The sequence below is a fragment of the Vespula vulgaris genome, chromosome 1 (genome assembly GCF_905475345.1).
Source record: "Vespula vulgaris chromosome 1, iyVesVulg1.1, whole genome shotgun sequence".
Classification (NCBI taxonomy): Eukaryota; Metazoa; Arthropoda; class Insecta; order Hymenoptera; family Vespidae; genus Vespula; species Vespula vulgaris.
The window spans coordinates 18,686,297-18,701,451 of NC_066586.1; the positions used below are offsets into that span (position 1 = coordinate 18,686,297).

General features: G+C 32.4%; 3 protein-coding genes and 1 long non-coding RNA gene across 6 annotated transcripts in view; 3 read left to right on the forward strand and 1 right to left on the reverse strand.

Moving 5' to 3' along the window:
• LOC127070439 (disks large 1 tumor suppressor protein) overlaps positions 1–15,155 on the forward strand; it is a 461,967-nt gene that overhangs the window by 70,044 nt on the left and 376,768 nt on the right. The window lies entirely within an intron of this gene.
• LOC127070554 (elongation of very long chain fatty acids protein-like) lies at positions 10,578–12,384 on the forward strand. 2 transcript variants are annotated; one of them, XM_051008673.1, is made up of 4 exons: positions 10,578–11,180; positions 11,256–11,524; positions 11,674–11,976; positions 12,114–12,384. In XM_051008673.1, the coding sequence occupies exons 1-4, from the start codon at positions 11,135–11,137 to the stop codon at positions 12,279–12,281; spliced, it is 786 nt and encodes a 261-aa protein (XP_050864630.1). In that variant the 5' UTR covers positions 10,578–11,134; the 3' UTR covers positions 12,282–12,384. The 2 variants fall into 2 exon arrangements, with proteins under 2 accessions (XP_050864630.1, XP_050864640.1); XM_051008683.1 differs by having other exon boundaries at positions 10,592–11,176.
• Positions 12,495–14,553, forward strand: LOC127070504 (elongation of very long chain fatty acids protein 1-like). Of its 2 annotated transcripts, XM_051008604.1 has the most exons (4): positions 12,495–13,239; positions 13,489–13,760; positions 13,908–14,210; positions 14,313–14,553. In XM_051008604.1, the coding sequence occupies exons 1-4, from the start codon at positions 13,194–13,196 to the stop codon at positions 14,478–14,480; spliced, it is 789 nt and encodes a 262-aa protein (XP_050864561.1). In that variant the 5' UTR covers positions 12,495–13,193; the 3' UTR covers positions 14,481–14,553. The 2 variants fall into 2 exon arrangements, with proteins under 2 accessions (XP_050864561.1, XP_050864552.1); XM_051008595.1 differs by having other exon boundaries at positions 13,908–14,553.
• On the reverse strand, positions 14,110–14,682 carry LOC127070641 (uncharacterized). Its single transcript, XR_007784593.1, has 3 exons — positions 14,544–14,682; positions 14,359–14,437; positions 14,110–14,217 (listed from the first exon to the last, which is right to left on the reverse strand). It is a non-coding gene; the product is annotated as an uncharacterized LOC127070641 (long non-coding RNA).

A 15,155-nucleotide genomic window follows, 5' to 3' on the forward strand; every position in this document is an offset into this window, starting at 1 on the left:
GATGGAGGGAATGGAGAGAGGGGAAGGTTGAAGCTTTATTAATTTATTTTTTTCGCGTGGACAGAAGTAAGAAAAGTTTTTTCTATGATAAAGTGGATAAGAAAACGACTCTATATGTTTTGTCTGTATCGTGTCGCATCATTTTACTACGGAAAACTTATGACTCTAATTTTCTTTCTAATATTTTCTAATTTATTGATAACAAACTGGTTTATTTGGAATATTACTTTACTGAGAAATTCGAGCGCTCGTAGGTACATATATAAATGTATTTATATATATATATATATATATATATATATATATACCTGTGTGTGTGTGCGCTTATTTGCGTTATTCTCTCTCTCTCTCTCTCTCTCTCTCTCTCTCTCTGTCTATCTCTCTTATTATTAAGCTACTAATTAATTATTAATATTTCGAATAGCAATAGCTTAATAATTAAAAGAGAACATCGTCAATATTATATATATATTATGATGATCGACAAAATGAAATTAGAATATAATTAAATCTACGTCATTCATTATTATACTTACACTATAAGTATCCGTTATCTTTATATATACAAAAACAAAAAAAAAGGAAAAAAAGAAAAAAGAAAGATCATATAATAATCTTCGAGAAGAAACCTTTTATTTCTTCATCGTCTATCTATCTATCACTATATATTTTTTTCTCTTTCTTTCTATCGTTCTTTAGTTCTCTCTTCTTTTTTTCTTTCTCTTTTTCCTCTTTTTTATACTTATCGACGAAATAATCTTCTTTAGAACGGAATATCTTTGAGAGCGTTCGTATATACTACGATCGCGCGATCGTCATAGAAAATAGAAATTCCGTCGAAATTTCATTTTCCATACAGAGCGATATGAATTTCATCGAAGAAGGAAGGAGGAGAAGGAGGTGGAGAAAAAGGGGGAGGAAGCAAAGGAGGATGAGGAGAGAAGAGAGGAGAAAGAGAAGTGGCGGTGGCAATAGCGGTGGGGTTACTAGACTAGGGGGGGAGAGGGTGGGTGCAGGATGATCGTGAAGGATGAAGAAGATCGAAAGAAGAGAACGGTTAAAGATGGTGGGAGACGTTTCGACGACTTTCTTGGATCGATAAGCTCCATGAATCTATTCTAACCTCCTTCTCAACGAGAAAATAAATCCTCGAACGTCAGTGAAGGTTGCCTTGAGGCAGGTTGAAGAGGAACTATCGCTTTCTCCCACTCTATTTCTCTCTCTCTCTCTCTCTCTCTCTTTTTCTCTCAATCTCTTCTTCGTTGAAACCACATAGACGTTGCTCTCTCGTTCACCGATCGTTTCTTCCTTCGCAGACGTGATCTATCGGTGGATCTACGTGGACGCAGGAGATTTAGTTAAGGTCGTGCATGCGGGTCGAGCATACGCGAAATAGGACATCGAAATGCATCAGCACGGTGGCCAACTATTAGACGAGATTCGTGTTTCTATTCGCTTTCTTTCTTTTCTTCTTTCTTCTTTCTTTTTTCTTTTTTCTTTTTTCTTTTTTCTTTTTTCTTTTTTCTTCCACCTTTTTTTTTTATCTTTTTCATTCTCTCTCTCTCTCTTTTTCGTGTATTTTTATGTTTGCAATTTTTATTTATGTATGATATTGTATTATTGTCTAGTTATTTTAATCGATAAACTACTATATGAATGTATGTATATATATATATATATATATATATATATATATATATATATATATATATATATTTATGATATACTATTGTCACGTTTCTCAATATCAATATGGAAAGTGTGATAGTTATAATTATAAAAGAATTTTGCAAGTAATACCGGTATGCAATAATTTCTAAATGACACGGAAATTGGCAAATGTTATGACACATTATCGTTAATTGTTATTTATTCAGGAAATTTCAAACGATTAGTTCATAGCTTTATATATTGAATGACATCACACTTTTATTCTATCCCGGAAATGATTTGTAATATTGATGACGACGTTAGTGCTAGGGAAAGGAGTGGAGGGAAGCACGAATGGATTGTCATTTTTATTTATTTATTTATTTATTTATTTATTTATTTATTTTTTATTTTTTTTATTAAACGCATATATCCTTGTTTTTTTTCTTTTTTCTTTTTCCAAGAGAGGAATCTTAGTTGAACGGAACGTAGGAAATTTCTTATTCACTTTTTATTCCCTTTGACGGTAGACATCTTCATGAATTTTCTACGAATTATTCCGTTCGTCGTTTTCCCCGTAAGTATTGGATTTTTATATTAAAGAGATTTCATTTCCGTGGATGGTCGAAAAAATGGCTGCGTTGACTTTACCGCTCGTCGTACCAGATACTACCAATGTCGTTCTATAGCGTCGCTTTTAATTTCTTGGAAATTTATTACGCGCTCTACTTGTAGAATTTTTCTTTCTTATTTTTCCTTCTTCTTCTTCTTCTTCTTCTTCTTCGTCTACTTCTTCGTCTACTTCGTCTTATTCTTCTTTCCCTTCCATTTCTTTCATTCTTTCTAATCCTTCTTTTTCTTTTCATACGAGTAGATTATCAGTAGTCGAGACTGCATCGTGCCGAGTACTGCGCGAGCGGTCTCTTCGAAAAGAGTGGAACGACGACGACGACAACGACGACGACGACGACGACGACGACGACGACGACGACGACGACCTTAATCCCTTAGCAACGATTCGCTCGCTTCGTTGATAACCGTAGTACGAGCATTTCGAGTGGAACAAATTTATGAGAGAATTTCTTTAACCTTTTCTACAAGGATTAAGATTTTCTTATCGCTTCACTTAGATTTCTCTCGATCGATTAATTCACCTTGCGGTACCTTATTTTCTTATTAAATTAAAAGAAAATATATAATTAAAAAACAAAAAAAAAATAAAAAATAAAATAAAATAAAAGAAAAGAAGAAAATACGGAAAGGAATAAGAATGAAAAAGAAAAAGAATCCGACGAAAAAGACACGGAGAAAAGGAGAAAAAGATCGAAGAAAAAAAATCAAAAGCGAACGAGTACTATTCGATAACAAGTACTATTTGGTTCTATTTTTTTTTTTTTTTTTGTTACGTTTTCAGTAAATAGTTATTTTCGTCGTCGATACTTTAAAAACGTCTAATATGCGAAAGCGTTTGAAGGAAATAAGCAATACGTGAATATACATACATACACACACACACACACACACACACACACATACGTAGACATCGTCGTAGTAAGACGCATAAATTATATTCTCGTGGTAAGGTAATTTCGAATATGGTAGCCAAAACCTTTTCAAAGACGCGAAATAAGACTAAAATACGTAGCGTGTTTTACGCGAACGATTCTCGTTATTTTGGATGCGTAAATCCTAAGGTAAGCGATTTACCAGGGCTCTAAGAAAATCCCGTTCCGAATCGTAGAAACGAAGTCTCATGCTTTTGTAGTTATGTATGTACGGTGCATCTATACATACGCGTACGCAGTACACATACGTACATATATTATTTCCGCTCGAAATATTCTCACGTCTTGCGTTTAAAATGCGATCGGGTTGAACTGAATATAGGAAGAATGGAATGTTCCGATATATCACGTATTTTTCTTTATAAATCCGCGAGGTTATAGAATATTTATTTAACTCGGTATGTTTCGATACTTGTTTTCTCTCTCTCTCTCTCTTTTTATCTTCTTCTTTCTCTTCCTCTTCGTAATTCCTATTATTATTTTATTTCGTTTATTTATTCTCTCTTTTCTTTTTCGCTACGAAATTCCCAAACCAAACAAATTTATGTTTTCATTTCGAGATGCGATAGAGTGGAGGAGGGGGTGGGAGAATAGGTAGAAGGAAATAATAATATATTCTTTAATAGTATAATATGTGGGAAATTTGGTAGAAATGAAAACGTTCGCTTTCGAATCGATTCAAATACAAGAAAGCTATCAAGACAAATAGTAAGGTAAGCTCGGTCTCATTTCGATTCAAGTTCCCTTTCTCTCTCTCTCTCTCTCTCTCTCTCTCTCTCTCCTACTCTCTTACTCGAGCGCTTTGCATTCTGATATCACCTTCGCCATGACTTGACAATTAAAATGTCAAAGGTTAACGAATCTCCTGCAGTTCGTCGAGCGGAATAAGATACGACTGGAGCGGTCATTTGCTACTTCGATCGAAATGAATAAGAGACGATCTCTCTCTTATTTTTTTATTTAATTTCTTGCTCTTTCGACTAAAATGGTTACCTTTACCTTTTTGCATTACTTTTCATATTAATTCGCCACATACATCACGGTCCGTTGAATTTTTAATCTTCACGCTATGTAAATGCAAAAAGGAATCGAAAATAAGCTTTCTCTCTCTCTCTCTCTCTCTCTCTCTCTCTCTCTCTCTCTCTCTCTCTCTCTCTCTCTCTCTCATTTACTAACTCATTCTCTCCTTTTTCCGATTTACGGAACAATTCGATCTTCAATGGAATTATCGATGTTACTCTGGTTTCTTTTTATGTAAATTATCGAAATTCGGACGTAAATCTTAGTTTTCTATATAACTCTCTATCCATCTATCCATCCATCTATCTGTCCATCCATCCATCCATCCATCTATCTATCTATATATACACACACACATATATATATATATATATGTATCTTTTCCTTTCCAACATACATACATACGTACGTATGTACGTATATAAATACTTACATACATAATACGTATATACGTACATACACACTCGCACAGAGAATTTTCCATGAGCCGTCCGAAGATCGGAAGGTGCAAGCTTATCAGGAAAGTTTATTAGCGTTGTAAATCCGTAAAATCCATCTTATGAACTCCATCCGGTTCTCTAGAGACGAGTAATCGAGTTTTCTTTTATAAGACGCAACTCGGGCCAGTGTAGTGGTCGTTACTAAATCGAGGCGATTCTCAACGTCTTATCTCGTGCCGACGCCTTTTTCTCATCCTTTACTTCTACACTTTTCTCTCTCTTACTCTCTTTGTGTATATGTGTGTATATATATATATATATACACACGCTTCTTCTCGGTCGTTTGCTAAGAAAAATATTCTTTCTCCGTAGGAACCAACGCGATGAAAACTTTCTTTATTCGATCCTGGCTTCCTATCATGCACTACACTTCTTCATTGATTCTCTCTCTCTTTTTATCTATCTATCTATCTATCTATCTATCTATCTATCTTCTTTCTTTTCCCAAATTTTCTATATCATTCGGATAGAGTGAAAAGATCGTTTAACGTGTTAAAAAAGAAAAAGAAAGAAAACAAAATCAATCAACTCGTTGATCGATCATTAACGACCTACGAAAGATCAATAGAAAATAAAGAAAAAAAATATATTGAAAAAAGAGAATAGATAACGAGACACGACGAAAGAAATATAATACGAAGAAATTACATCGCTCCGAGATTTTTCGTTATCGTCATCGTCTTCGTCGTCGTCATTATCGTCGTACGTGATTGATGTAAAGGAAAGGTGGTAAAGCAAGAACGGACCTTAATCGAATACATAACGAGCTTAAAGTCGGTCGCTGATTGCGCAGAGAATAGTACAGGCTGAGTACTTCGCGTTTGCACGTGTAAATGCGTCATTGTCGCGGTCGGTAGCACTGCCAGCCGTGCCAAGCTATGTCGTTGGCTGTTGGGACAATGAGGGAGAGTCGACAACGTACAATATGAAGATACGATATATATGTAGCTAGGAACACCCCCTATTGCGAAACAAAAGCTTCCTGGAGCTGTTGCTGTTGCTGTTGCTGTTACCGATGATGTTGCTAGTGTTGGTACTGGTACTGGTGCTCTGGTACTGGTGCTATTACTATTATTTCGTGTAAAAGCGCTTACGTCGTCTACTATCGTATCTCGTTCTCACCTCTTCGTTCCACTCTTATTCCATTCATTCGTCATCGAAATCGAATGACTGAACGAATGAACGAACGAATCGAACGGATGAACGAAATACATGAATAGCTGAGATTAGTATATTATTTTATATTCATTTATTTTTTATCGAATTAATACGTGATCGGACCGAAAGATTCTGATTTATTCTTTTAGTTATTTTAAAGATCGCTTAGATTCGTAACTTTCTTTTCTTTCTCTTTCTTTTTTAACATCGTGAAAAAACTGTGGTAGCTTAGATACTTTTTTCATCTATCCTGTATCGTATTATTTGTCGAATTATTTCGTTAATGTATCGTTTTGGAGATCGTTCGAGGGGACAAACTTCATATTCGTTTAAAAATTCGGACGACGAATGAAAGACGAGAGTGGATTCTGTGAGTTATGTAGATAATAATAATAGTAAAAAAAAAAAGAGAGGGAAGAAAAAAAGAGAAAAAAAGAGATAGAAAAGAACAGAAAGGAAACAAAAAAAGAAACAGAGAGCCCTCGTTATAAAACAAACGTCCCAGTTTGGTTTTCATTTCGAAAGGTACTTCATTCGATTCATTCAAATGCGAAGCGCTACTACCATCGAGTTTTTTTATTCTTCTCGAAAGTGTCTAATGGATTTCGATATTGACATAACTGATACTCTACCAGTAATTTACATAGTGTAATAACAAATAACCCATTGAAAACGTTATTTAATCAAATTACGTGTGAGCTCGGTAAAGCGTAGCTTGGACGTTTCATCGTCGTGTCTTTCGCTAGAGCATAGGTCAAGTCTTTTACAGACCACTACCTTTGGTAAATATGTAGCTTCGTTCGACGTTCATTCGATGCGACTGCAAGTCACTCTTATAAATTAAGTCGAATGAATTCACTTTAACGCTCGTCCGATCGCACGAACGTAAAAGGAATAAGAAAATTCTTTCCGATGAAGACACGAAATTGTTAATCTAGTCGTAAGGAAAAAAGGAGAAGAGAAAAAAAAGGAGAGAAAAAAAAGAGAGAGAGAGAGAGAGAGAGAGAGAGGGAGAGACAAATGAAGTAAAATAAAATAAAAAAGAGTAGGATAGAAAAAACGATTCTTTCTTATCGTCATATCGTAAATGTTTAAAAGTTAAAATTTAAAAGAACGAGAAAGAAGGGAAAGAAAAGAACGTCGCAATTCGCATTTTCGAATATTTTCGATACGAATAAAATGGGAAAACATCATTTCGACGAACGAAAAATAAAGTAAATAAGATTTATTTAATAACTATAACGCGTTGGGCAAATAAAATTCGAAAAACGTTTTTCTACTAATTCATCGAGACGATTGGAACGGACAGGTCGAGCAAGCCGTGTGTTTTCGATGGATAAACGTATAACGAAAACGGCAGGTACGGAAGAGCAAATTCATTCACCGGTACACTTTCACTCCTGGCCGAACGTTTTAAAATCCTATTGTCGGTTTGTATCCCGTTCGACGAATTGTTCGAGACTCGAGTTGGAAACGGATTTCGGACGGTTGTAGTAGAGCGACTAGGAGCTCATATTTTTGTGAAATGACCGTGAGTAATTTCCTTATCGATTCGAGCAGACTTTATGCCGCAGGAATACCACGTATTAAAAATTTTCTCTCTCTCTCTCTGTCTGTCTGTCTGTCTGTCTGTCTCTCTTTTACTATAGTTTCAGCTCACGTCCAATCTTCTGTCAGATGTCCGATACAAAATCTCGTGGCCATACTTCCCCCTCCCCTTCCTCATTCTTCTTCCTCGAAAATCCATCCGTTCTTTTCGTTATTTTTAATGCGATCTGATTCTCTCGAGAAAGTATCCCTTCGTTTTTCAATTAAGAGAAAAATGACAACGGATACAATTTTGATTTTACTTCATTTAACGTCACGTAAAAAGTACGGGAAAATATGATTAATATAATAATTTCTGATAAGGAATTTCCATCGGGAAAAACGAGAATACAACGTTCGAAAATGTTTCCGTTTCGATGTTGCCTAAAAAAAAAAAAGAGAAGGAAAAATCTTTTTTCGTTTTCTTTTTTTTTTCTTCTTTTCTTTTCCTTTTTTACCAGTCACGATAAATCGATTTCTCTTTCTTTTCTGTTTCAGGTGAGTAACATGACGGTTTAGTTTTTACATGGGAAATATTGTTCAAATGCAAATGGAGCTTTGTTTCCTGTATTATCACGTATGTTTTTTCTTTTTTTTTTTTGCGAGAACTCTACGATGATAAAACAATTAAGTAAGTATGAATATCTTTATCTATTATCGACAGTTTTTTCGGACGCATCCGTTACGTTAATTAATCGTTCTATTTGATCGATCTATTCAAAAAAAAAAAAAGATAAATAAATAAATAAATAAATGAAAAGAAAAAAATGAGTGATCTTGGTACAATACGTTACGACCGTAATGCATTTATTAATATACATATTTTGAATAAATTTTTTATCCGATTTATTCAAAACGATCGAACGTTAATATATATTGTATTTAGTCTTGTCTAGATCAGGAAGAAAAAAGATCTTTGCGATCCTTCTATGTCCTATATCGATTCTCAAAGATTTAATTTTCTTTTTTTTTTTTCTTTACACACTTTTCTACTCTTTTCTTTCTTTGTTTTTGTTTTTCAACTTTAAGAAGATGTAATGTATCTATATCGCTGTGAATTTCGTAAGGAATTTGTTAATACATTTTTTCTTTTTTTTTTTACATTTCAATTTCTTTTTATTATACGTTGTATTATTTAGAAACGAATTTATTCGTTGGGACAATTAAGTTTCGAAAGTCAACAATTTTTTTTTTAATAAAGTTTCTAAACTTGTGAATAAATAAGTACGAGAAAGAGATAGACAGACAGAGACAGACAGAGACAGAGAGAGAGAGAGAGAGAGAGAAAGAGAGAAGAATACTCAAGATCAGACTCTGGCGATTGCGTCGTTTCTCGTGACGCAACGTATAACGAGCTGCTTTTCTTCGTTCTTCTCTTCTTTTACCTTCGCGTACTTTTTTGCCGTTGTCGTCGTCGTCGTCGTCGTCGTCGTCGTCGTCGTCGTCATCCTTGAGTCAACGCGATAAGCTCGAAACGATGCGAAAGCTCATCTCTCCCTTTCCTTCGCCTCCTGCGATGCGAGAAAAGAAGCCTGTCAAAAAATATCGCGCGATGCGAAAAAATTCTCGCTTGGATTTTCTACTGACAGGAAAAATAGCTTTTCATCGGTGATACGGTGTTGATGGTGAGTAGTAGTAGTAGTAGTAGTAGTAGTAGTAGTAGTAGTAGTGGTAGTAGTGGTAGTAGTTGTTGTACTAGTCGTAGTTGTAGTAGTGATATGTAAGTATATAGTAGTATAATAATAGTAGTAGTACGGTATGCGTAGCTATGAGCAGGAAAAGCTAGGTCTATGATATCATCTTGCGGCTGCCGTTCTTCGGAAAGGAGAGAAATCCGAGCTTTTTTCCGAACGTCGCGAATTCTCTCATACACGAGTCGAATACGCATCCACGATAGGAACGAATCGAATTTGATCTTTTCTATCGTCTCTCTACTATTTTTTATTTCTTCAATTTTTTCTTGCTTCTTGTCTTTTCTTCTTTTCTCTTTTTTTTTTCTTTGTTTATTCTTTCCTTCCACGATTGTACACGAATAAAAAAAAAATATATATATATATATATATATATATATATATATATATATATATATATATATATATAAATATTTCAAATAGGAAGATAAATTATACATATCTTTTTACTCATTGATATTTGAAATATAGGGAAGTATGATGACAATGATTCGATCGATCTATTCCTTAATTTTTAATAATAATAATTAATTAATTGACAATAAGAATAATTTATCGTACCGACGCATAAATATGTACGATTAATAATGCGAAGAACGTTTCAAACGTTTATATAAATGAACTAATAAATTGAAATATATGTGTGTGTGTTTGTATGTGTAAATATGTGTAGAGAAAGAGAGAGAGAGAGAGAGAGAGAGAGAGAGAGAGAGAGAGAGAGAGAGAGAGAGAGAGAGAGAGAGAGAGAGAGAAAGAATTTGATTAAGATTTCTACGTGGTGTCCAGGATTTCATTTTCATTGTTTAGCGTAATGTTAATCCAGCATTAATGTAATGTGGATTTATGCAGTATGTTTCTAAATATTTCTCACATATATATTCAATCGCATAAGAAAAGAATAGAATTTTATCTTTTCCTTACTCCATGAATTTGAAGAACATTTACGTCATATTGTCGTTATATAACATAGTATAGTCTACAAAATTGTTATTTCACATCCTGTATTATCGTTTGAAAGGTCGCACGAAGACCTCTTAAAAACAAGTATTCATTAATACTCAAGAGTTTCATAGCAAACCGAATTTCACATATTCTTCTTATTTATTTCTTTTCAGCCACTTTTTTGTCTTTTTTTTTCTCTCTTTCTTCCTCTTAGAATATTTTTTCGAGATAATCAAGTACAACAAAAATGTAAAACTAACTCCTTTGTAGTTGTACACGGTAACGAACGATATTTTAAAGAAAGAAAAAGAAAAAAAGAGATGATCAAGGCTATTATAGAAGGTCGTTGATTGTGGTCGCATCATGACGTCGCATCTTCTCTCGATTATTAATCGATAATATTTTGTATCTTATTTTCTTTTCTTTTTCAATCTTTTTCTTTTCTTTTTTTCTTTTTTTTTTGTCTTCTCCCTCTTCTTCTCTATATGAATTGATCATTGAACACTCTTTAACATGTTACAATCGAAAAACAAAGTGTTCAAGGTCGTAAGGAAGATGATTTTTCAATATAAGATTTGCAAAGCAGATTGAATGAAACGTACAGTTAAGTATACTCTTTCGAACGATATTTACTGGTGCTCGTGTATTTGATATTTTTCTTTTAAATAAAAAGAATAAATTTATATTCGATGAAATTGACGAATAATCTTTCGTTTTCAATCGCGTCGTTTTAAAATTACCGAAATTATATACAAATAGAATTCTCGTTCAACGTTCTTATGAATAATTATAATGAATGAATTCAATGTAGAATTTACATTTTCAAACCGTACGACTTCATACGCCATATACATTTATTAGTGTAGTTTAATACCGGCAGTTATGGAGACATAGTTTGGTCGAAGAAAAATATCGGTCGAAATAATAGATTGTCTTAATATATATATTACGTAATAAAGTTCGAACAGATTAATAAGAGTTCTATTATTTTTAGTGATTGTATCAAATTATATTTATAAAAATGGATTTTTTACATGTTACATATAAAAACTTCATAGAAAACGTAGGTATGTCGATCTGTTATGCAAGTATACTGTGAATCTTGATCTTGAAAAGAAAAGAAATGAACGATTTAATTTCAGATAAACGTTTGACATCATGGTTACTGGTTCATTCGTCGAGTACAGTACCAATGATCATTGGAATTTATATCATATTACTATTAGTTAGTATGAAATATATGAAAAATAAAAAGGCGTATTCCTTGAAAACATTTATATACTGCTATAATATATTTCAAATTATAGCTAATAGTATTATAATATATATATACATAGATGGAGGATGGTATACAGATATATTTATTTATTGTGCACCTGTTACGTATACAACGGATCCCGCACCTATGAAGGTATTATAATATAATTTTATTTCACGAGATCTTTGGAATTTTTTTTCTTTTTTTTTTCAAAGTGACGTATTAAAACATCCTTCGCAATTTCTAAGGATTTATTTATAACATAAATTATCGATCTTGTAAATGAATCTTTAAACGCTTAGATAGCATCTGGGATGTGGTGGACGTTGATTTTAAAACTTATCGATCTGATCGAAACGGAAATATTCGTGCTGCGAAAAAAAAATAGTCAAATAACGTTTTTGCACGTGTATCACCATATATCAACGGTGTTGCTAATGTGGCTTGGTGTAAGATATTTCGCAGGAGGAATGGCTTGTTTCTTGCCGTTAGTAAATTGTAGCATACACGTTATTATGTATACATATTACTTTCTATCATCGTTGGGTCCAAAAATACAAAAGTTGATCCTCCCCTATAAGCCTATTCTTACTATTACTCAAATGGTAAGTTTCGTGGATTAATGATTTTCTTTCACTGTACAAATCGATTCTTTTTCGTTTTGTTTTTATTTTTTTCTTCTTTTCCTCCCACAAGCATAAATACATACTGATTCATATTGCTGATTTAATTCTTATTGTAGATACAATTTGTGGTACTGCTGTTACATCTCTTTCAAGCATTTCTACCGAGTTGTAACGTGCCGAAATTACCAGCTTTTGTTACGTTTTTTGATATAATTATCAACTTTTTATTGTTTTATAATTTTTATCAGAAAAATTATAAGAATCCAAAAGTGAAGAGTAAATAAATAAAAGGAGGGATAAAAGCAATCGTAATTTATATCATCTATTTAAATAAAAGAATTATACCGTTCGATAAGAATCTTTTATTGAAATGTGATATAATTCGTATATATATATATATATATATATATATAAAAAAACAAAAAGAAAACGTTCGAATTTTTTTGTCTAGATTTTGATTTCAAGAAATTGATCTCAACTTGTTGATATTAAATGTTACAAAGATCTACATTGTTTTTAAATTCTTACGTAATAGTTTTTTAACTTGTTTGAGTCATTTAAATACGATTGTATAAAGGAATAAATTATTTGCATTGGAAGTTATTTAGTAACCTTTTATCAACCACTTCTTTCCGTTACACATTCTTTTCTATTATCAGATTTATGCTCTCTCTCTCTCTCTCTCTCTCTCTCTCTCTCTCTCTCTCTCTCTCTCTCTCTCGTCCTCTCTCTTCCTCTCTCTCTCTCTGTATCTCTCTCTTTCTCTCTCTTTCTTACAATAATTACATTAAAATTTATAATTAAAACCTTGTTTATATTTATGAGAATAGGTTGTTAGCAAAGTACATTATAAATAATAATTAATGAGGAGTATTGACATATATAAAATAATCATGAGACTTTAGACCGAGCAGAAAGCTAGAGTTCATTATTATTATTATTATAAGTTGCAAGTATTATAATAATTACATCCATTAGGGTTTAATAAATATTTCGACTCTTACGGCGAGTCAATCAGTTGAAAAATGTCTATTAGTGAAAGAGTGGCTTGTTATATCGTAAAGAATTATGATTCGTTCATTTGTCAAGTAGCTTTTAATCTCTTTACAATTATTTTCAATTATTTAATTGTACTGTGAGAATTAAATTGAGGAGTGATTAATTTTTCTTTTAACGACTGCATATTCCGGTTTAAAATGTATTTATTAAATAAAATGTTTCATTACATCGTAAGTTTTGATGGTAAGTGTCACATGTATCATCATGTTTACGTAACGAGTGAATTTTATAAAATATTCGATGACATTAGACGTCTTTGAATAATTTTCCCGGTCAATGATATCAAATAAGAATTCTGTTTTATTCTTATACGACATAACGTGTGAAATTTCAAAATGGAATAGATTATATATATATATATATATATATATATATATATATATATGTATAAACAAAAAAAAGGACCATTGACAAAAGCAATTTAATTTTCAGACCCACGTATAAAAGACTGGATATTATTTAATTCACCATATCCAATTGTTCTTATAATCTCTTCGTATCTTTATTTCGTTCTCGCTTGTGGTCCTCGATTTATGAAGGATAGAAAGCCATATTCTTTGAAAACGTTTATAAGATATTACAATATATTTCAAATCGTAATGAACAATTTCATTGTTTATAAATTACTAAAGGGAGGTTGGTTTACCAGAATTTCGATATATTGCGAACCAATTATCTACGGTACAGATCCCGCTCGTATGGAGGTATCACTTGATATTTATTGAATTTATTTAAAGCGTCTATCTAACTTAATTTATAGAAAATTTATAGAGAAAAGAAAAAAGAAGATTATATATTTCATAGTCAATGTAATGATGGACAATAAACATTTTTTTATTTTTTGTATGCAGTTGTTAGAAGGCAGCTGGTGGGCGTTGTTAACAAAACTTGTTGATTTAATAGAAACAGGAATTTTTATTCTCCGAAAGAAAAATCGACAGATTTCATTTCTACATTTGTATCACCATGTCTCAACGGTGTTACTTGGTTGGATGTTTGGAAAATATTACGCCGATGGAATGGGTACATTTATACCATTAGTGAATTGTACCGTTCACGTAATAATGTACACCTATTATTTCCTCAGTACGTTTGGTCCAAATGTTCGAAAAGTTATTCATCGATATAAATTCTTACTTACCATCACTCAAATGGTGAGTGCTAGACAAATGAAAAAATTCTTCGTTAAAACGAAACTTACGATTATCGGATGCCTGAACGTTTTAATAATTTTATCGATTTTTCAATCTAAACAGGTACAATTCGTAATATTGATTTGTCACGCCTCGCAAACGTTCTTACCGAGCTGTGATATGGATAAAATACCTCCCCTGATGATGATTATTAATCTTTTCATTAATTTCGCACTGTTTTATAATTTCTACGAGAAAAATTATTTAATTAAGAAAATTAAACAGAGTTAATGTAAATGTTAAACGTTTAAATATAAAATGTAACTTTTAGTTATTTATTACTTATATACGTACCTTATAGAAATAAGCGTTAAGTCTCGTTAATAAGTGTCGCACAATTTAGAGAATACAGTTTTCTATCAGATCGTAAATCTTTCAATGTGTATTTAATCTAAGCAACGTGAATTGGATATTGAGCGACGGATACAGAAGACATTGATCGATAGGATAAACTAGAGAAAGATGTAATCGATAAATAGTCTAGAAAATCGAACAAAACGGGAGAACAAGTTATTAAAAATACAAATTTCAAATTGTTTACCTTTTCAATAAGTCGCTTATTAATTCAATAATAGTCCAACAGTGATCGATAAGCAACGCGTTGCCATAGAACACAGTACGTTTCAATCGAATTTCCGATTTTACTGATTCTCGGATACAGACGTATTTAGTTTATTACCGTTTTCACGAACCGCGAAAAATAAATGTATTTACTAATTATCGGTTTCACAGAGAATATAGCCGAATACATACGAAATAAATTACAATTGTTGTGCCAATTTTTAATAACAATTCCGTGTGCGGTTAAAATAAACGAGGATCAAAGAGAACGAAAAATATCACTCCAAGTTAATAAAATGTTCGTGAACTCATAATTTTTGATCGATTTTTTCGATTCGCACGAAA